This window comes from Phacochoerus africanus, chromosome 6 (assembly GCF_016906955.1).
Source record: "Phacochoerus africanus isolate WHEZ1 chromosome 6, ROS_Pafr_v1, whole genome shotgun sequence".
NCBI classification, from domain to species: Eukaryota; Metazoa; Chordata; class Mammalia; order Artiodactyla; family Suidae; genus Phacochoerus; species Phacochoerus africanus.
In genome coordinates, this window is record NC_062549.1 from 65380793 (window position 1) to 65403838 (window position 23046).

Below are 23046 nucleotides of genomic sequence, written 5' to 3' on the forward strand. Positions count from 1 at the left end.
ATCGGAGGATGTCACAGAGAAAGCAGGTCTGTTGTTTGGTTCTAGATAACAAGAATGGACAAATTGAAACTTCCTTTCCAGTCTCGTCCTTTCACCCCCCACCCCCACCCCCCAGCATCTGGTAGAAGCTGGCGTCTTCTAAATGACTGTAATTACCATCACGTACCAACCCTGGAGTTTACATGTGTCATCTTTAGTTTTTGTGATTTACATTAGACATTTCAGAATTCAGAGTGAAATGCTCAAGAATGTTAATTTCATGTGACTGTTAAAAACTTGCAGACATTTTAAGACACTATTATTTTAGGCCCACTCACAAAGTCTAAACCTTCAATGCCACAGTTCATCCTTTTCATTGAAAATTGATATTTAACTGTGATCTACAAAAACCCATTAAAACTCATCTATCTATACAATTTGTTTTATTTTCGATGATTTGTCTTTGTGTATCTGTACACTGGAAGCCATAGATCAATCTGTCTGTCTCTGGTTTTTATCCATCAGTTGGGTGGGAAAAGTATTGACTCCCGTCTGTCCCTGCACCCATGCACTCTGTGTGAAATTCTACCACTTGCTGCCCAGTGGGGCCTCCTTGGGTGTTGAGAACATCAGTCAGAGGGGTCTAGGCTGGAGCACCTCGGTTCCTCTCTTTAGCACCCTAGTGATGAGGTTCCTGTCACTTGTTTGGTTCATCCACTGAGGAGCAGGGCATAAACCCACACACCTGCTGCGGGATCACATCTGCCTCTGATCTCGTGGCACACGGGAGCTGTCCACTTCTTGTCATCACCTTCCCCCTTTCCTTGCTCCAACACCCCATTTTTTCCTGATTGATGATCCGTGATTCCGAGGGGCACCCCCAGCCTGACGGCTGCAGCTGCAGAGTGCATTCGTCTGTCCCCACCTTGACCAATGACTGCAGACCCCTGTCCTTTTTCTTCCCTTTGGTAGTTTAAAGGTTGCTGGCAATGTGTCTCGGACACACATAGCCCAGGAAGGTTGCTCAGAAAAGAGGATGTGGTGGGGGGTAGAGGTGGGGGGGCACATACAGAAAAATACAAGCAAGAATGTGTGAAAAGGTGAAATTTTTAGGTTTTGAGGAAATGTGTTTAAGGTACCATCACATAATAACGAAAGGCAAAACTTGACCTTTAAATAACTTACTTCAAGAGGAAATTCATGACGTCTAAAAGCTCCAAGTGGAGTGGCTCGTGAGTCTGCCTTGGGTAGATACAAGTAAAATAAAAACAGTCTGTGCAAGTGGTTGTACTGTGCTTAGACCAGAAACCGTGCGCTCCTGGCTTTGCACCTCACTTCTGACCAGTCCCTTTGTTGAAATCCATCAGTGCTGCCCCCTCACGCAGTTATGATTATTCGATACAAATTTTGCAAAAAGTAAAGGTAGGTCATGCTGATGCCAGTGTTAAACCCCAAACTGTGTATGTACGACTTCAAGTAAAACAGTCTGTTGAGAGAGAAGCTTTCTCATCTTCCTAATAGTGCTTTCCTTTTTTAATACTCTCAGGGGCAGGGGCCATTTTTACTATATAGGGCACTTTGTTACAGATTGGGGGTTATATGTTGATGACAAAATTTTACTTAACTTTTAAGACTTAGGGAAAACTGCTTCCCAGGTGGAAGTTCCTAGGTTGTTTGTTGAGAGCTCCTTCAGATTGGATGAGACATGTTTTTTTACACGCTCGTGTGTGAAGCCCCGGGAATTGCAGTTCCAAGTGAAACACTGAAAATGAATGTCCATAACCAAGAAGGGTTCTGATGCGGGGGTTTTTGCTTCAGGCTCTGTACTCCTGCAGTGCCCTGACTCCCCTCCCTGGGTTGTAACTCACCCGCCTCCCTCACAGCCCAGCTCAGAACCTGCTCCCCCGCCCCTGCCCCCCAGCCAAGTGTTCTTGGATCTCATGGTAGAGGGTACACCTGTTTTTCCTGATTGGGGTTCCTCCTGTATGAATTTCCTATGGTTCCTGTGTAAGTTCCTCCCTCCTCTCACCGTGTGTTCATCTAGTGAACACACCTCCTTCTCCTGGTCCTCACACTGAGCCTGACTTACAGCACCAGGCAGGATGTCTTTGAGTGAATAAGTGACATGTGGGGGAGGGGGAGGGAGTCAGGCAGGGGAACCGTGTGGTCCAGATCCTGCTACTTTGATGACGTGACCCTTTGCCATAGCTCTGTAGTTAAGAGTAGAGCCTGTAAGCCTGTGTGTCAATTCCAGTTCTGCCCTTTGCTGATCCGATCCACAGCCTTGTGCTGTAGGTGCTCATGTATTTCCCCATTTTATAGAAGCAGTGATTGAGGCACGAGCGGTAACTCCCTAAGGTCCCACAACTAACCAAGCAGTGGAGTTGGATGCATCCTTGACTTCTTTGCTCTATTGCTTCTCATAGTGTGTTTTTGCTGATTAAATGTTATCTGTGAATTGCGTGGTGCAGAGTAAATGCTAAATGAACAGTAACTCAATACAGATTAATTTATCAGCCCCAAGCTGTGAGTACAGCACAAGACCTTGGGACTTAGTTACGCTGCCAACACTAGGAAGCTCCAGTGTTAGCTTTCAGAATTGGTACCCCCTTCCTCATCTAAGACAGTGTCTCCTCATCCTCCTTACACTTGATCCTTAAACAAAAGTTAACTCCTTTTCCCCCTCGGATCAGAGTTGAAGCCCAAAGAAATCCGTTCCCCGATCTCAGCCTGGGGAGCCGCTGGCCAGTCGGACAGGGATGTGACAGCACTGCCATTATCTGTCCTGGGGGTGCTGTCTTAGCCCACCTTCCTCTTTGTCCTTGGTCTCTGTGCACCTGTTAACTCAGTAGCATCTTCCAAGAGTCCTTGACCTGCCAACTTGCCCCTCCCTCTGAATTTTCATGGAAAGGATGAAAAGCCACTGCAGAAAACAGAAGAGGGCAGAGGTGATTCTGGAAGTCTGGGGGATCGAAGGTGGGGAGATGGCATAGAATTGGAACTCTAGGAGAGACTGGTAAATGCTGACTTAAACTTTGGGAGCTCCAGTTGGTTGTGTTTTTTTGTTTTGTTTTGTTTTGTCTTTTTGCCTTTTCTAGGGCCACTTCCCGCAGCATATGGAGGCTCCCAGGCTAGGGGTCTAATCGGAGCCGTAGCCGCCGGCCTACACCACAGCCACAGCAACGCGGGATCCGAACTGCATCTGCAACCTACACCACAGCTCACAGCAACGCTGGGTCCTTAACCCACTGAGCAAGGCCAGGGACCGAACCCGTAGCCTCATGGTTCCTAGTTGGATTCGTTAACCACTGCGCCACAACGGGAACTCCTGGTTTTTGTTTTTCTAAGCAGTTATTAAGCACCTTGAGTAATGATCATCTTCTGTTTCCTCAAAATCTATGCTACTCCCTTTGCTTAGTTTTTTGGAACTTAAACCTCTATCTCTTGTTCTTTGCATATCTAAATATCATTTTGATGCCACAAATGATGGGCCAGCCTGAACACATGGGTTCTATTCTTACACATGTTCTTTTATTTTTTTAAGGAAAGGCCTCCTCCATTGGGGTCAATAAGGTTCCTGATCTTTGAGTGCATCTTAAGACCTGCAGTGACAGCAGCTGGAATCTGCTGAGGGAGGGAGAGTGGATGGGTGACAGGATGTGAGAGGAAGCCCCTGCCAGGAGGGAGGGAGAAGGGAGGGCCCCCGGAGATGCCCCAGGGAGACAGAAAGACCCTGTGTTTGTGGGGCATTGCTCCCGGGATAGGGGTGTCAGATCACCCTGGTCGGCTTTGGAAAGATTCAGCTTGGTGGCAAGGCCCTGCCACTTCCCCGGGCTGTTCCTCAGGGGTGAGTGATTACAGCCCAGACTTGACAAACCCAAAACAGAGACTGGGAGGAGCCCCTTAGAGCACCTGTAGTTCCCACGTGGTATAAGATCTCTCCTGAAACTGGAGGCTGACAGCAGAAACGCAGGGCTAGCAGATTGTCAGGGTGCTGTTGAAATACAACTCCTGTTCTAAGAGTGGGCCCGGTGAGGTAGGCTTGTTTGTTTTTTAATTGTTAATCTTTACGTTTGCTTTACTTGAGCAAGGTTCAAAAAATAATACCCCCTTTTCACGAGGAATTATACATGCCCATAAATCAAAGCAATGTGTTAATTATGTTGTCAGTTTTCTGATTGAAGCCAAAGTGTTTTTATTGTTGGTAAACTGATCGGGTATTTTATTTTTTCACTGGTTTTCTCCTTGTTCTCCATTTCAGTTGCTGATATGTGTTCAAGATGAGTGGGATGGGAGAAAATACCTCTGACCCATCCAGGGCAGAGACGAGAAAGCGCAAGGAATGTCCTGACCAGCTTGGACCCAGGTTAGTTTCTCCCTGAGAACACAACCAGTGTTGCCCAGGAAAGCCTCACACGTGTGTCTTTGATATTTGAGCGCTTTGATTTCATACCTGGATCAAATGCTGTTTACCTGTCAAGCCTTTGAATATGTCTTATTTAACATACATTTTAGATATGCTAACCAGGTTTAGATTTTATTATTCTTTACCAGAAGACGAAAGCTACTACATTCTTCTGAGTTCCCTATGTACTTTGACTCTTAGGCCCAGTTTATTCTATGTAATCTGGAATTTTTCACATTTTCATTTCTATTTGCTCGTAGAATATCATAAAGACAAGAGATCCCATAGTAAAAAAGTGTACTGTTACATTTACACTGACTCTTCTTTCTTTCTTTGCTTCTTTATATCTTTCTTTTTTAAAAACAAGAAATGAAATGCTAAGTCCCTTTGTTTTTGAGTATGTGACAAAGACTGTAGGTCTTAGGTGAATAAAAGAAACAGTTTTACAAACAAGTTCCACATCTTCTATTAGGGCTGGAAATGTGAGTTGCAAGGCAATTTAGCACTATCTGTTCAGAGTATAAATGCTTATTCCCTTCGAACTAGCGGTTCCACTTTTGGGGATTTTCTGTCACAATACTTTCACACGTGCCAGGTGCTGTATGTATGAGGTTACCCATCATAGCGCTGCTTATAAGCAGAAAAGATGAGGAGAGGAGTTCCCATCGTGGCGCAATGGTTAACGAATCCGACTAGGAACCATGAGGTTGCAGGTTTGATCCCTGCCCTTGCTTAGTGGGTTGATGATCCGGTGTTGCCATGAGCTGTGGTGTAGGTTGCAGATGCGGCTCGGATCCTGCGTTGCTATGGCTCTGACGTAGGCCGGTGGCTGCAGCTCCGATTTGACCCCTAGCCTGGGAACCTCCATATGCCATGGGAGTGGCCCAAGAAATAGTGAAAGAAAAAAAAAAAAAGACAAAAAGATAAGGAGAAACCTGAATGTTTGTGAGGAGCTGTTTGAACAGCTGTGATACATCCAGCTCTGAGAAAGAATGAGGACGCTCTATGGATTGATATTTAACAGTCTCTTAAGAATCTTACTGCAGAGAATCACTCACGGTCTAGAAAATGTTTATGGAGTCCAGCCATTTGTACAGAAAAAAGAAAATAATCAATGTATTATTTGAGGATAATTAAGAAACACAAAGAGTCGTTGCCCATTTATGGGGATGAGAAATAGGGCACAGAGGCAGAAAAGAGGCTTCACACTTTTGATGATTTAAATCATTTCCATGATTTTAAAAGTTAAACAGGGAGTTCTCGTTGTGGCGAAGAGGAAACAAGCCTGACTAGTATCCATGAAGTTTCGGTTCAGTCCCTGGCCTCCCTCAGTGGGTCTGGGATCCGGCATTGCCTTGAGCTGTGGTGTAGGTTGCAGATTCGGCTCGGATCCTGCATTGCTGTGCTGTAGGCCAGCAGCTATAGCTCTGATTCGACTCCTAGCCTGGGAACCTCCATGTGCCATGGATTTGGCCCTAAAAAAGACCAAAAAGAAAAAAAAAAGGAAAAAGAATTTACACTGTAAACCAGCTATAATGGAAAAAGTAAGAATCATTATAAATGATGAAAAAGTAAAACAGCTACTTCTATTAAATGGTGAATAGGAAGATCCAATGAGGAACAGTAGGGAAGAGCCATTGAGAGAGCAAAAGCTGTCCCCTTTTCCTCGTCTGGTTGCCAAGCAAAACAGGCAGATTAAATGGCCACAGTCCACACCACAGCCCCAGCTCCTGTGTGCGGCCACTGGAGTCCTCAGTGCTTCCTGAGCAGCCTCAGCCTTCTGTCTGTCCAGCTGCCTTCAGTGCCTGGCAGTCCTGGCTGAGGAGGCGGCTGCTGGATGGAGCCTGCCCTCTCACCACTCACTGCTTGGCTGGTGCTGGGTGGGCAAGGCTCCTTCCTCTCCCTGAGGCCCTGGGGGCTTTGTAACAACCCCCCACAAACACTTTTTTGTCATTTATTTGGTGTCTTGGGGTGGAGAGGATGGAAGGAGACAGAAGGGGTGGAGGGATCCAGAAGGGGTACTTGATTCTTCTGCACGTGGCAGCCAAGGCCTCCCTTTCTGCAGACTTGATCAAGTAAAAGCCAGGAGGGAAAATGAGACTGCGCAAAACCAAATTCTGATCCTCACTCTACTAGTTACTCACTGGGTGATCACAGATGGTGTCACCAGTAGAAAATGGAGAGATTGTGTTCTGTCTTAGGTTTATTAGTTTGTGAAAATAAAGCTGCTATTTAGAGGCAAACATGAACCTCTATTACAAATCACAAAATTTTATAAATTGGTATTACATACAAATAATTACATATTAAGAATACAGCGGCATTCCCTGGTAGCTTAGTGGTTAAGGATGTGGCATCACTGCTATGGCTCGGGTTCAATCCCTGACCATGGAGCTTTTGCATGCCACAATTGTGGCCAAAAAATTTTAAACGAAAAGAATACAGAAAGCTGCTACCATAAACACATTGCTTTTCCTATTTATTGTATTGTTTGAATGTCATTGAGTGAGCTCTCTATCATACTTGAGAAAAAAATTGAATGCTGTGATTATCAAAGGGAACTTTTGAGTTTGCTGTTTTGTCAAATTCACATGAGAAGATCTTGCCAAGTCTTATTCTTCCCTCCCTTCCATTAATGTTTTAATGTTTTAAAAGTTGAATTTGGACAGTTTGTTTACATTTTGCCTATTATTCAGCTTGGACAAAGACCCTGGATCAGTTTCACTTTTGTTTCTAGCTATGCTGTGGTTTTTAACATTATCTTAAAAGTCTGTTAGATTTGATTATTAACATCCTAAAGAAGTCTGCGAAATTACAGAGATTTGTTTTCATTATTTCTTATGCTTTATCAAAAATCATTGAAGTTTATTTATTACTCTTACAACTAGGTTCACTTCTCTTTCTTCTTTTACTAAAATTGAAATAAATCTTTATAAGCGGGAACTCGCTTATGTTTCTAAGTCTTCTTTATTCACCAGTAAATTTGATGCCTGTTTGTACCGTGTGTTGCATGCAGCACAGTGATGAGCAGATCATCCTGATCCTTGTCACTGTGAAGCTTATAGACCAGTGGGAGACGTTTAAACACAGGAGACAAATGATCACACAAGTAACTGTATAATTACGAACTGAGGTAAGTTTGATTTCAAAAAACAGGTAACAGGGAAAATACGGGGTTTTTTTCTCCATAGGACTTCCTTGTTTCTCTAAGTAACTTTTGCTTGCTATCTTGGTATTAGAACTTGTTTAACATGCTTCTCTTTTTCATAACAGCCCCAAGAGGAGCACTGAGAAACGTAATCGTGAACAGGAAAATAAATACATTGAAGAACTTGCAGAGCTGATTTTTGCGAATTTTAACGATATAGACAATTTTAACTTCAAACCTGACAAATGTGCAATCTTAAAAGAAACTGTGAAGCAAATTCGTCAGATCAAAGAACAAGGTAAGAATTAATATTTTGGAGAGTTTAGTTGGCTTCAGTGTTTGCATGTGTGAGCAGTCCCTCCAGAGTGCCTTTAATCCATTTCTTCTGCTTAAATTATTGATGAGAAGATGATGTCACAGTGCAAGATGAATGCAGGTATCACTTGCAGTGGTTTATAAATAGGCTCTGTATGAAACGCAGCAGCTCCCTAAAGACGGAGGAGGCCAAGTTGAGACAGGGGGATGGACGTTTTCACCCAGTAGAACTTGGACGAGGTGTCCCCGACTCTTCTCCCTGCCTCGGAATTCTTATACGTTATACAGCAAGTGACTGTCATGATTTGCCATTGAGGAGGCAGCTGAGGATGGAAACCAGAAGTAAGGAAGTAAACCACCTCCCGTTTCAACTCGTCAGCATATTTAAGTCTGAGCCTCAACTGGCCACTAAATTAGAGTTTCATATCCTGAATGACAGGAGATTTGAAAGGCTCAACCTTTAGTCAGAATTCTTTTGTGAAGTTGAAACACCAAACATGACAGCTTTCTTCCTGGGGTTTTCTTTTTTTTCCCCCTAAGATCATTTTCTGCCTCTCTCCTTTGACATTTTTGCCTACAGAAAAAATTTAAGAAAATAATATTTTAAAAAACACAGTGGACGTTATGGTGCCAAAAAAAAATCTGAGTTAGGCAAGTATGAACAGCATCTTGCTGCTCAGGGCCAATATATTCTCCTGAAGTATTCGTACACTGCTCCCCTTCAGGGCTGAGGAGATTATTATCTCCTGTAATCTGTTTTTGAGCGCATCTTCTTAGAGTTCAGATTACTTTTTATCTGCCTTTTATATAACATTAAAAGAGGCAGGTTTTAGAAAAACAATGTCTTTGTTTATACAGCTATGTGAGCCTGAAACTTTGCCCACCCCTCTGTCGTAAACATCCTAGCTACCTATTTGCATGTTTTCATCATGACGTTTTCCATTTTCAAATAGAAAATATTGAGCTAAGTTTTATATAAAACAGTTCTGTAAGTATAGGTCTGCCTTCTAAGAACTTAAAAATATACATGTAAGCATACCCAATGCAGTTCCTAACACTAGCCTACTCTGAAAAGTAGTATTTCCTGGTTTTGATAGGGAAATACCATAACTTACATCATCGTAACATGCGGCATCCTCGGAGTTTCTCCCCTCAGTGCCTGTCCCAGTCTCCTTCGTCTCTTTCCTCTTCCTTGTGTTCCTTTCGAGATTCACCAGTTATCGATAATTCGGTTTAATCTCAATTTCGTATCTTCTTCGTTTTTGGTATCAGCAAAGGGATAAAACAATATTCCTAAAATTATTAGGAGAAATTATTGGTTCCAGATTACAGTGCGTTGAATTTGCTACATTTCTAGGCGCCCGTATCATGGCAGTGGAAAAATCATTAAGCTTCTTAGGTTGTGTTTCTAAAGACTTTTGAATGGTTCTGTTTTTTGAACCTTGCCTGTTAGTATTTTCACACTTTGAAACAGTAGTACATGTATATGTTTTACTCTCGAGGTCTTGCACAAGGTTTTACGGTTTTGCAAAACTTTGGTTATTCCCCCCTTCAAACCATAAAACACGTTAAGATGTGTCATGCTGGGACTCTGCCATACTTTCGCTGTGAGTTTAATCATAAGGTTGCATGCCACAACCACCCATGAAGCCACAACAGTAAATACCCAGTCACGTCTTACTCTTAAAATAATGTTCCTATTAATTGGAAAACTAATGTGTTTTGAAAAGGGAAACAGAAATGAAAATTACAAGTACATACTTTTAACTTCTCCACCAATCTAATATTTTAAGAATATTGCTTATTTAATAAATTGTTTTTAAGAAAGAGCAAGAACCTGAATCTTGGTTCTGTCTCTTACAAACTTTGCAAACCTGGACAGATTATTTTCTCTCTCTGAGACTCGGTTTCCTCATATAGAATTTAGCAGTCACAACATTAGGTTGCATAGTTGTTGAAGAAATCATGAGCTATGTGCACACTCTCGGCAAGTACTTGTCACAGTAAGTGTTTGGTACGAATTCAGTAAATATCTTTCCCACATGCAGAAGAAAGGCACCTTTTTCCCTCACCTTTGCTCAGATCTTCATACAGTGAGCTCTTCCTTCAAATGGAAAGCTGTGGGGGGAGGTGGGGGATTAGTTATGAATATGCTCCCCTAACAGGGTCATTTAAAGAAAGTAAAATTTTTCTGGGGCCAGAGAACTCTGGCTTCTACTCTGCTGACAGCTCTGTGCAGGCCACCTGGGTTTCACTGACAGTCAGCTAAGGTTCAAGGTCAATGCATAAAGTCAGATCTGAACCCTTCCTTCTCTCTGTGTGTCCCAGCCACCCAACCATCAATCAGAGAAAATAAAATCCAGCCATCACCTTTACAGTGTCATCCAAACCTAACTTGTATTTCAGCCTCAGTTACCAGCATGTAAAATCCTGACTGTCCTGGAGGAGTTAAGCTGGATCTCGGGAAGTGAGCCCTAAAGGGTACACAGTGGGGAAAGTGGGCTCATAGTAAAGGAAGCCACCAGGGTCCAAAGCTCAGGCAGGTCAGCCAGGCAAGACGGGCTCTTCCACTCCAGGCTCCTCTGTCATCAGCTGCTACTTACGTCTCCATGCACTTTGTGAATAAAGGCAGAGAATGGAGGATATTTTTTAATAGCCTAAAAGGATGGGGATTTAGAGGGGAAGTTACCAGCTATTGAAATAAAGATGCAATGCTAGCTCCCCAAAAGCACTCATCACACTGCAGTGGACCTTTTAGCAGTGGAGCGAGTGCACAGAGTCTGGACTTCATCATGATACCAGTGTTTTGATGTTGAAGTGGGCTGTTCCTTTCTATTTGATATGATGCCAATAAATGTTTAAAACTTCCGGCATCTATAACTTACAGGGAAGAGTCATAAGTAGTCAATACCCCTTTTTTCGTAATCGGAGAGACTAATATTGCTTCTGTTTCACAAAGAATAATAAGTAATATGAAGAATACAAGGGATTTAATTCTGGATAACTGGGTTCAGTTTCACACTCCTCAGCTGGAAACTTAAATAAAATTTTCTATGGAAAATACATGGTGATTCCTATGCTCTCAAAAAAATAATAAAGGATAAAGTGACCAAAACATCTAGGCAAGTTCTAAAAATTAATAAATTTCTACTGCCCTCTTTAAAGTAGGATCTCCTCTCTTATCCCAACATAGCCACACTTCTCCTTTTTTTTTTTTCAAATAATAATCTAAAATGAATTATCATTTGGAATACATCAGTCATTCACTTCATTTAAAGCCACTTTAGTGCAATGCGTGTTAATAAAGAATATGTTTTGTCAGTCAGTGGAGAACTGGTTTCATCCTTTTGTTATTATTTTTTGGAAAGTGAATAGCAATAGAAATGAAAAGGTATATTTCAAAAATTTGCATTGGTACAGGCCAGATTTAGGGGGGAAATTCCTTGCTGAGTGAGGCAGCCTAAAAGGTCTTCCTAGTTTCTCGTGGTGATTATTCTAGTGGTTTAATTTGAATGATAGAGCCAATATGAGAATACGGGTTACAGATTACAGAATTCATGCATGTGAATTTCCCCTAAAACCGGGGACAGCAATTTAGATGTAAGAGAGGGTGAGGAGCAGTTGTGTACTCGAGTCAACTGGCATCAACCAAGAAGAGCCAGTTGTTAAATTTCAAGAATTTTAGAGGCCAGTCGATAAATACAGCCACTAAAAATTATTTAGGCTTCCAGTTAAATTATGTTTTTATAAAAGGTAAAGAAGACTAAAATCCTTCATCTCCTGACTATTATGCTGCATTTCACTATTTTCTGTAGTATAGAGGCTTTTGTGTCTTGTGTCTACATGATAGAAATACGAGGTGGCGGTGACTACTGCAAATCTTTGTCCTGAGTTTGCATTCAGTAATGTTACCCTGAAGTCAGCCATGCTGACAGGACTCACACCAAGGAAATATGAAAATCAGCAAACTCTCCTAATCAGAGCTTGATTTCTTTCTTTCTTTCTTTTTCTTTTTTTTTTTTTTAAGAGCTGCACTTGTGGCACATGCAGGTTCCCAGGCTGGGGGTCAAATCTGAGCTATAGCTGCCGGCCTACACCAGAGCCACAGCAATGCCAGATCCAAGCTGAGTGCTACCTACACCACAGCTCACGGCAACGCCAGATCCTTAACCCACTGAGCAAGGCCAGGGATTGAACCTGCAGCCTCATGGTTCCTAGTCAGATTCGTTTTCTGCTGTGCGTGACGGGAGCTCCGATTTCTTTTTTGTTGGCTTTCACTCTAGACTTAAGAAATTAATGGGGGAAATGTTAATAGTTGAGACCTACTGTTTTAACATTAAGTAGCCATTGCTTACACACATGAAAAATATTGTCCAATTCAGCAAAGAAGTCATTCAGAAATTGACAAGCTATTGAATTTCCACATATGATATGCAGTAAGTCCACCATATATATATTTCCCTAATTTCACTTTTGTCTTATTAACTTAAATGAAAATTTCAAGCAACCTTCATGTCAGGACTATATTCTTTAAACAGTTGCAATCATAAGTTCACTACAAGACAAGAAAGAATTTGGTAAAAATCAACAAATATTCTGTTAGAATCAGTTGGCTGTATGGAATTTATAATAAGGGTTGTCATATATTTTATTATCATCTGTCAACTATACAACATATGTTTTATACTAGTACAGTTTGTAAAAACACTGGTGCTTTTCTCCCAAAGAGCTGATTTTTAAGCATTTTCCAGTGTAGCACTGGTGGACATAGGGGTGGGCAGGTGCATCATTAATGTAGGTGAGTCAAATTCACAAACTAGTTATTTAAAAAGTTCAAAGAAATAGTAATGGCAGCAACCTAATTCTAGCACATAAAAGTGAAATGTAGAGTCTGTTAAAATTCTGTTTTTCCTGCCTGTTTTTTTCTCCCCCCATGTTAAATACATGAAGTTCTTGTGATGGAAATTCAGTTATTCAAAGCTGAAGCCTAAGTGTGAACTAATATCTGTCACCAAGCAAAGCAGGCAGAAGGGCTCTGATATCAGATCCCTTCCAGGGGTCGGATATCTATAAATCAGGCTTTTGGGGAGGTGCTTCCAGGCACTGCTTATGTTCCATGTCATGAAACCTTAGGGTGACGGTGGAGTCATCCATTGCCCTGGAAAGGGTAGTGAGTGAACTCGGCATCTCTTGGGTGTGCCCTTATAGATAATGTCATCATGAAGTGTCATGGATTGCCAGTCAGGTATTTAGGACAGTACAAACTCTTGATCATTTGGAGAGTGAATGGGAGACTGATGACATGTATGTTCTTTTTTTTTTTTTAATGGTGGCTCCTTATACACTAAACATAATTTGACTTTCAGCTGTCAACTTTTTTTACTTTTTTTTTTTAAATTATTTCCCCAATACAATTTTTTTTTCTACTGTACAGCATGGTGAGCCAGTTACACACACGTACACATTCTGTTTTTGAATATCATGTTCCATCATAAGTGACTAGACATATTTCCCAGTGCAGGAATCTCACTGGATCTCATTGCTAATTCCATTCCATTCCAAAGGCAATAGTTTGTATCTATTAACCCCAAGCTCCCCAATCACTCCACTCCCCCCCCACCAGGCAACCACAAGTCTATTCTCCAAGTCCATGATTTTCTTTTCTGTGGAAAGGTTCATTTGTGCTGTATATTAGATTCCATATATAAATGAAATCATATGGTATTTGTCTTTCTCTTTCTGACTGACTTCACACAGTACGAGAGTCTCTAGTTCCATCCATGTTGCTTCAATTTCTTTTTTATCCTGTTTTCTTCTAAAGGTGCTGGTGATTAATTAAATGGCCACAGTCAGCCAGCCAGATGTAAAAGTGGGCCAACAGAGCAGACTGTGTGATAGACCAATGCAAGCCTCAAACCCAGTTGGCAGGCTATGTCAGTCAATATAATGAGCTCATTTAGAGCCTGAGGTTTATTGAAAATCAGATGAACCCAGTCTCTCTCTTTCCTGCTGTGTGACGATGTCTAAATTTCCTAACATCTCTGGGCCTTTGCTTCCTAATCTGTAAAAAACAGGGTGATAGTGTCCACTACCTAAAGTTCTTGTGAAGAATATGTTCAGTCTGTTTATAAAGGGTTTGATCTAGTACTTGGCAGATAAAAAGACTATACACAGTACTTATAACTCTTCTTGCCATTGTTTCTAACATTTGGATTTGGAGTCATCGTCCTATTGATTCTAGATTTTCTTCCTAAAGACTCAATATTGATAAGGAAAAACTAGTTTTTGGATGTTTTCTCTGTTATGACTTTAAGCTTTAATATTCTGACAGTGTTGATTCTTCTTAGTTTTTGGGGGGTTTTTTGTTTTTGTTTTTTAATTTTTTTTTTGTCTTTTCTAGGGCCGCTCCCGCGGCACATGGAGGTTCCCAGGCTAGGGGTCTAATCGGAGCTGTAGCCACTAGCCTACGCCAGAGCCACAGCAACGCGGGATCCGAGCCACGTCTGCAACCTACACCACAGCTCACGGCAACGCCGGATCGTTAACCCACTGAGCAAGGGCAGGGACCGAACCCGCAACCTCATGGTTCCTATTCGGATTCGTTAACCACTGCGCCACGACGGGAACTCCTGTTTTTTAATTTTTTTGGCCACAGTTGCAGCATGCACAAGTTTCTGGGCCAGGGATTGAACCCAAGCCACAGCAGTTAAAATGCTGAATCCTTGCCTACTAGGCCACCAGGGAACTCCCTGATTGTTTTTTATTTTAATACAAAAATAAGTAAACAGAGCTATCAAAACCATCCACTCAGAGGCAGAAATCAGAAGTGTAGTGCTTGCTGTGACACCGCCCACACCCTCCTCCCAGCTCTGTAGCCCCTGCCGCACTTTGAAGGCTCCTCCTCATCGCCTTTACACAAGCGACATTTTCAAGAATCTGGCTTTGTGGGGAACGTCAAGAGTCTTGGCAGTTTGCGTTTCATCCTTATTTACTTCAACACTGAGACGAATCTGGCCCTAGCTTTCAAATCTTAAAGATTTGAAACTGCTGCAGTTTTCTATGCATCTAGAAATAAAGCAAATTTTATTTCCTTGTTTGATAATATCACCTACAATTGGCAATATATCCTTTATATTGCAGTTTTAAATGAGGATAAAATACTTTTGCACTGATCTGCATATAAGTCATGTTCATATTTTTATGTGGATTAATGGCTCATAGTATTAATGAAATCCTTAAAAATAGTGAGCAGGGTAGACTTCTTGCTTTCATTCCTACTAGAAGCCCCTTGGGTGTTTTTTTTTTTTTTTCCTGTGAGTATGTGGAAGTTTCCTTGTATTTAACAGCTTTCACAAGAAGATGATTTAAATAATTTAATATGGCCTTAATGCTTTAGGATTTTAACAATTTATGACATGAGCTCTCATTTCAGGACTTAAACTGGCTTCCACACTCTTAATAGGAAGTAGACATCCCTTGTATTCTTTTTTAATTTTTTAAAAGATTTATTTTTTTTTTGCCACACCCATGCCGTGTGGAAATTGCCAGGGCAGGGATTAAACCCACACCGCAGCAGTGACAACACTGAGTCCTTCATTGCTTGGCCATCAGGGAACTCCCCCATGTCTTCTTGATCCCCTTGTACTATTAGGAAAAGACCTCTGTCACCTACTGTCTGTATTGACTTTTTTCGGGAGCAAACACTCATTCAATAAAAGTTTTACAGAGCAAATATATATTTAGGACATACTGTCATTCACTAAGTGGGAATTCAACGATCAGTAAGTACCTGATCCTTTTCCTTGAAGCTTTGGCTCACTTGGAGGGAAACTGGCTTGTAAACAAGCAGGTGTGGAACACTGAGGGCCGGTGGAAGTGAGTGTGCTTACAGACCGCGGTGCAGACTGCAGGGAGAAGGGCAGACCTGGGCCTTGGGTAGGAGTAAGGTTGAGTAGATGAGAGAGTTGGGCTGGGGAAGGAGAGAGGCATTCCATACAGGGAGCAGAGGGAGCTGAGCAGAGGCCCAGGAGCAGCCGGTCAGACCGTTACCTACAGTGAGATGTACTGAGGCATTTGATTGGACCTGAGGATGACAAGGCCAGGTCAAGGCCGGATGTGAGAGCATAGGACCATAAGCAGTTTTGGAATCTGGAGAATGGTGACATAAAATGAGCGATTCCTGACCCTCTCCAGCCGAGTTGACTTGATGTCATCCACCGTGGTCTCTAGATCTGGAAATCCGCTGTTGTAGGAGTGGAAACTTTTTTTTAAATGCTGCTTATTACAGGGCACATACAGGGGAATGGAGGGCACATAGCTAATGAAGCAACAATAAGAAGGAAAAAACTTAAAACATGCTAGAGAACTATAAAATGTCTCATTCATCTGTAATAAGAAACAGTTGATATTTTAAAAGTCTTTCATTTATTTTTGTAACTTGTCGAGGGGACTTAGCAGGAACAGGAAGACGGCGGGAAATGACAGAAGACCACAGAGAGCCTGGCAAAGAAGTTTTGTAAACACGCTCAGAAGTACGTGTATATCCAAGTTCGAACAAGATGGGGCCATTTTTTAATATACAATTTTATTTTGTAGTTTCTTACTGCATTGTCACTAATGACTTAAAGCACAGTGTTATTTGGCAACCGTGGGTACTTCCGAGCCCCCTAGATGGCAGCCCCCCTGCCCCCGGCTAACCCTCACCCAAGCTCTAGTCAAGGTGCCCACCTGTGTCCTGGCTGCTCAGCCCACCCTGACTGGTTCACTGGAAGGGCATCCACCACAGGCCCTTGGAAGCAGTCGTATCAGCCACTCTGCCCAAGGCAGCAATACCGGGTTAAACATACCCAAATCTCAGCTAAAGATACACCCCCAAGCCCTCCCACACCCAAAGGGACTGCCCCAAATTCAGTGACTGCCAGGAGACTATGACCAAGTCCGAAAGAAGCTCACCGTGGCATCCAAGCCCCTCTGTTATCTGTCCCGGCTGTACCATTCTGTCCTCTCTCCAGCCCCCAACGCCCTTGAACTCACATTTCCCCCCCTCCACAGTACACGCTGGCATGCCGTGTCTTCTTCTCAGAATGCCTCTCTCCTCTGGTTGACAGGTGCCCACCTTTGATAGGCCCTTGGATCAGGGCGGGGAGGAGGGGGTGGAGGCGGGGGGTGACAGCTGCTTTCAGTTTGTAGAGCACGGGCCCTTCACCGGCACCCCACCTCTGACTGTCGGCCCCGGGCTCTGTTCCTAAATTCCATTTCATCACTCTGTCTACCCTGAGACTGCTGCCCTGGACTGCTTACTGTTGCTACACATACTTGAGTTTTTTGCTTTTGTATCATTATTCGTACTCTTTCCTCCCTCCCTTCCTCTAACGGCTCCCTTTCCCTCTTTCTATCTGTTCTCATTAGAGTCCATTCTTTAAGGCCCATTTCAAATGCTGCTTTTTAACAAAGAATTTCCTAATTCCCAACCAATGTAGACTCATCTCCGTTGGATCTCCTCATTTCTTGTACTATCTAATCTTGCTCTGATGAGGTTTTTTTTCCTTGCTGGTTGAATGACAGCCTCCTGGTGGCAGAGATCGCATCTAACGCATCACTCACACCTGGGGCCATTCTTCGCACCGCGGTTGTCTTAGTTTGTATAAAATAAATGTCGCATTTTCCTGATGCCTATCCTTTATCTAGTCTTGTATATGGCTTTCTACTGGGGGGAGGAGCACCCTAAATTTAAGAACTTGAAAATTTTATTCCGACAATTGAGTACATTCTCCTTGTTGTACAAGGATGATAAATTACCACCTCACTCGTGACAAATAGTAATTTTTGTTTTTGTCCTTTTAGGGCCGCACCTGCCACATATGGAAGTTCCCAATCAGAGCCGCAGCTGTCAGGCTACACACAGCCACAGCAACATCAGATCCAAGCCATGTCTACAACCTACACCACAGCTCACAGCAACACTGGATCCTTAACCCACTGAGCGAGGCCAAGGATTGAACCCAGAGTCCTGATTGGTGCTAGTCAGGTTCGTTAACCACTGAGACACGATGGGAACGCCACTGTTTGTTCTTTTGATGGTTGTCATTTTTTGGTTGGTTTAGACTTTAAAGTAGATTTCTCTTAGTTTTTTTAGTTTCTGTTTGTTGGTTTAAACGTATGAGTAAGAACAATCCTATTTTCCCAACCTGTCACACAGGTAGAATGAGGAAGAGGGAAACGTGACTATTTTTGTGTACTTCACGTTCACTTCATTTTCAGACTGAGATTACACAGTAATAAATTATGGAAGGTGACTACTTTAATTAGTCTTTCCAAGGAGATGTTTTTTTCTGGGTTTTTAATTGTGGTCAAAAACATATAACATAGTTTTACCCTCCTAACAATTTTTCAGCATTCATTATTGTATTGTTAGGTGTGTGCACACTGCTGTATAAGAGCTCTAGAAATTTTCTGTCTTGCATGATGGAAACACTCTTTCCATCAACCTTCCCATCCCCCCCCCCTGCCCCGCCCCCTGGCAGCCACCTTCTACTTTCTGTTTTCTGTTGTTCACACTGAAATATCTTAGTTCATTCTACTTAGAAAATGTTCTCCTTTTGCTAATTACTGAGTCTTTTTTTCTCTCGTTAATAAGTAGGGAGTCCATTTTTAATCCTCTCATCTTTTCTGTCACCCCACCCAATGTTATTAAAATAATAATTCCAGGAAAAGAATGATCCTCTTCTTCTCAGGTTTTTTGGTAAGAAACAAAGCCCTTTACAGCTTATCCTTTCCCACAAGTGTGGAGTCTAGTGAGAACCGGCCTTCTGCAGTTTTGGAGCTGATTACAACTGGTTTGTTAGCTTTTATTGTGGAGTTAGACTTATCAGCCTGTCAGATCTTGAATCCTGTTTTATTTTCTAAGAATGTGACAGTGAAGGATCATTTGCAGAATATAAGAATTGCAATTATGCTTATGGTATTTACTGATTAAAGACTCTGGATCCCAATTAACTTTAACCTGAGAACTGGTTTTAATTTGACTATTTTTTTATTGTGGTAAAATAAACATACCATAAAATTTTTACCACTTTTTTTTTTTTTGGTCTTTTTGCCATTTCTAGGGCCTCTCCCACAGCATATGGAGGTTCCCAGGCTCTAGGGGTCTAATCGGAGCTGTAGCCACCAGCCTACGCCAGAGCCACAGCAATGCGGGATCTGAGCCGCGTCTGCGACCCACAGCACAGCTCACAGCAACGCTGGATCCTTAACCCACTGAGCAAGGCCGGGGATCAAACCTGCAACCTCATGGTTCCTAGTCGGATTCGTTAACCACTGAGCCACGACCGGAACTCCAAATTTTTACCACTTTTATGTACACCTTTCAGTGATGTTAAGGACCTTCACGTGGTGATGCAGTTTTCACAGCTGTCGTTCTCCGGAACTTTTTCATCATCCCGGACAGGAACTCTCTGCTATTAGCAGAAAGCGCTTAGCCCTCCTCCCACAGCCCCTGGTAGCCAGGATTCTACTTTCCGTCTCTGAATTTGATGGTTCTAGGGACCTCACATAAGAGGAAGCATACAGTATTCACTTCTTGTGTCTGGCTTATTTCCCTTAGCATCATGTCCTCAAGGTTTTTCCATGTTGTAGCATTTCAACACACTTTCTCCCTTTTAAAGGCTGAATAATGTTTTATTGCGTGTGTATGTACCGTTTTTTGTTTATTCATTCTTCCACTGATGAACACTTGGGTTGTTTTCACCTTTGGGGTGTTATGAATAATGCCATTATGAACGTTGTTGTACAAATATCTTTTAAAGTCCCAGCTTTCATGGTTTTTTGGATATATACCCTAAAATGGAAGTGCTAGATCATATGGTAATTCTGTGTTTAATTTTTTGAGGAACCATTATGACTATTTTACACAGTGGCTATAATTTTAGTTTTCAAAATCATTTAGAAATATTTTGATGAACGGGTTGAAAATTTACTAAGACTTAAAATAGTCCTTTCTCTTATTTAGAAATCTTAAAGTACTAGTTTGTCTCCCACGTGATCTTCACTTCCTACTTTTATTTACAAAAAGAGAGTTGAGTAGAGAAAGCCAGAGTACTAATTTCACAGGGTGAAAATTACCCTCCCTGATCCCAGTTTTGGGGAGGGTAGTGGTGAGTCAAACTAATACACCATTTGTGAGTCAGAAAATACTTAGCAAGTGTCTCCTTTTTACTGGGTCCTGGAACACAGCTGCTCACAGGTGACATGGCTGATACCATCGTGGAACCTGGCGTCTAGTCGTAGGCAATACAGGCTGTGAATAAGTAACAGCAGGGCCGGATATATCTGGACTCCAGCAAGTGTATTTTCTCACCTCTTGCTCATGGAAGGTGCTCGCTGGCATTTCATCTGGAAATGAGAAGACAAGCCAGGCAGGGCCCATAACCTTGAGCCCTAATCATGTTTAGTGCACATAGGACAGTGCAGTTATCCATAAATAAACGTATTTGAATACGTTATACAGTCAGCCCTCCTTGTCCGCAGGTGGTTGACGCCACCATGTGGACCCGCAGATACACAGGGCCGACTGCACCAGCCCATTGTATCATACGGGCAGAGGACTTGAGCTTCCCCGGATTGGGGTGTCAGCCAGGGTCCTGGAACCCAAACCTGCCGAGACTGAGAGTCCACTGTACACGTCAAAAATACTACCAGAATGAGTTATCAGAGAAGTTTCTTCTGGAGAAACCGTGCTGGTTGGCTTTCAGTGGATGTGAGTAGCCTTACAGTGCACAGACAAGGGAGCAGGGAGACCTCCTGGTGTGACCTGCGACCAAGAACGAGCAGGGGGTTCTTGTGCCTACTCACCACACCATTCCGTCTTAAAGTGAAGTGACCCCTCAGTCGCCTAAGTCTAGTACCTCCAGAACCTCCTGTTCACATGCCTGCAGGCCTCTCCCGGCTCAGCCTGCTGCTCCGGGCCCAGTCACTGTGGACCAGCTGCCCTCAGAGCACTTCAGCTTTTGATCTGTGCTCTCTTCATTCTCATTCACGGTTTCTCTTTCTCATTTAACCCTTGGCCTTCTTTCTGTCCCCAACTAAAAAATTCCTTCATCACTTTTACCTGTTTCCAACCTTCATCTGTCATATCTGTGTTGTGTCCCTCCAGCTTGAAGTCTTTCATTGCCCAGACGCTCCGTGAGGGCCTCCACCAGCCCAGGCTCTGCCAGTGAGCTTCCCAGCCACCTGGTAGGCAGAACCTCTGGGCACCCATATCTCAGGCAGCTCCATTCCGCTCTGCCCTCTTAAAAGAATGGCATGGCCAGTTTCCCAGGTGCCATATCAGGGCCTGTTACCATCACCTGTTTGCTGCTCACCTAGGCTAGAGACCTGATGCCTGGTCACGTGACCTTCCCCCACCCCCTCTTGGCCACATGCAGCCAGCCAGTTAGCTCTGTCAGATCCTCAGCACATCCCGTGAGAGCCCCCCACCCCTTACTTTTTATTCTTAGTCTCCTAATTTATGCTATCTTTTCTCACCTCATCTCTGCTTCTCTTCCTTCCATAATTCATCCCCATTAATGCCAAGATTGGCTGCCTAAAAACGTATTAGATCTGCAACTCCCGCTCCGAAAACTTTGAGTGCGTCTCTCCTGCCTAGAGAATAAAGTTGAATGTCCTCACGCGGTGTTCAAGGCCCTCCACCATCTGGTCCCAGCACACTTTGCTGGGTTGTCTGCTGCTCTTAGGTGTCTACTCATTCTCCCAGGCAGACCTGAAGCCTTAATTACTCTTTAACCTAGAACTGCACAGCTGGTGTTTTCATTATTAGTTAAAATATGTACTTCATTTTGGCATGTAATACAATAATTTAAACTTAAAAATAACTCCCTACTACCATGTAAACTCTTTGATGGGAGAGCTATAGCTTATTTATTTTTATATCCTCCCCCTAAACCTTGCACATAGGAGATACCTATTAATAGTTTATTTAAATAATTGACAAAAACTAGGGTTTAGAGAAAATGTGAAAGCAATAAGAAATTCAAATTGGACTTCCCATCGTGGTGCAGCGGAAACGAATCCGACTAGGAACCATGAGGTTGCGGATTCAATCCCTGGCCTCACTCATTGGGTTAAGGATCTGGTGTTGCCATGAGTTGTGGTGTGGGTCGCAGACGCAGCTCGGATCTGGCGTTGCTGTGGCTCTGGTATAGGCCGGCGGCTGAAGCTCCGATTAGACCCCTAGCCTGGAAACCTCCATATGTCGCAGGTGTGGCCCTAAAAAAAAAAGACAAAAAAAAAATTCAAGTTTTCTTCAAATGCTTAAAGTAGGTATGAATAGACTAGTGAGAGGGAAAAGAAGCAGGTGGGGACCATCACAACTACTGTGTCTGTTTGAAATAGCACCACGTCAAGTAAGTTCCAATGGTGTACTCTCGAAATGACCAGGGAGCATACCATGATGATATTTCAACATGATGATTTCTTATTAATTCATGATTATATCTGGATGCCCTCTAAGTGCCAGATACTGTGTGAGTCATCAGAGAGAGAAAGGGAAGCAAAACACTGCCCCTCCTATCTAGGTATTTGTTAAAGAAATCTTTAGAGTAGGTCGTCCTCAGCAAACAGATACCCTTCTCCCTGATTTGAAAGGGAGGCCCGTGGTTGGTTGTTCAGGCTGTCCGGCCTGGCCTTTGCTGACATTTAATAAGGGATAAAACTGAATTTTGAATCTAAGAAAAAGAAGTAATTCTAGCACATCAGTAAGTACTATGGTAGATAGATCGATGTGGATGTATTCATAGAGATAAATAAAAGGGAAACCAGGATAACAGGAGGTAGAAAATAAAACTTTTTTTGCCCCCCAAGAATATACTGTGTGTGTGTGTGTGTGTGTGTGTGTGTGTGTGTGTGTGTGTAAAAAGCAGAAAAAAGAATCAGGATTCTTTGGAGTTCCCTTGATGGTACAGTGGGTTAAGTATCCAGCATTGTCTCAGCTGTGGCATAGGTTTGATCCCCGGCCCCAGAACTTCCGCATGCCATGGGCATGGCCAAATGAAAAAAAAAGCATTGAGATTCCTTGTACTGAAGGCTACTATACTTTTTTCTTTAGCAGTATTAAAAAAATGTTATATAAATATATCCGTATAGTAGTCTTTTCAGCTACTTTCTCATCCCTTCTGGAAACCTGCTTCGTGTTCTCTGTCCCTAT

At 42.7% G+C, this 23046-nt stretch overlaps 1 protein-coding gene across 5 annotated transcripts in view; it reads left to right on the plus strand.

Annotated features, from left to right (window-relative positions):
- NCOA2 (nuclear receptor coactivator 2) overlaps window positions 1–23046 on the plus strand; it is a 295381-nt gene that overhangs the window by 184029 nt on the left and 88306 nt on the right. For all 5 annotated transcript variants that reach the window (XM_047783775.1, XM_047783780.1, XM_047783777.1 and 2 more), the window contains 2 exons: window positions 4241–4345; window positions 7658–7830. In XM_047783775.1, coding sequence (XP_047639731.1) covers window positions 4260–4345; window positions 7658–7830 — 259 coding nt within the window. In that variant the 5' untranslated portion in view covers window positions 4241–4259. The remainder of the gene's footprint in view (window positions 1–4240; window positions 4346–7657; window positions 7831–23046) is intronic.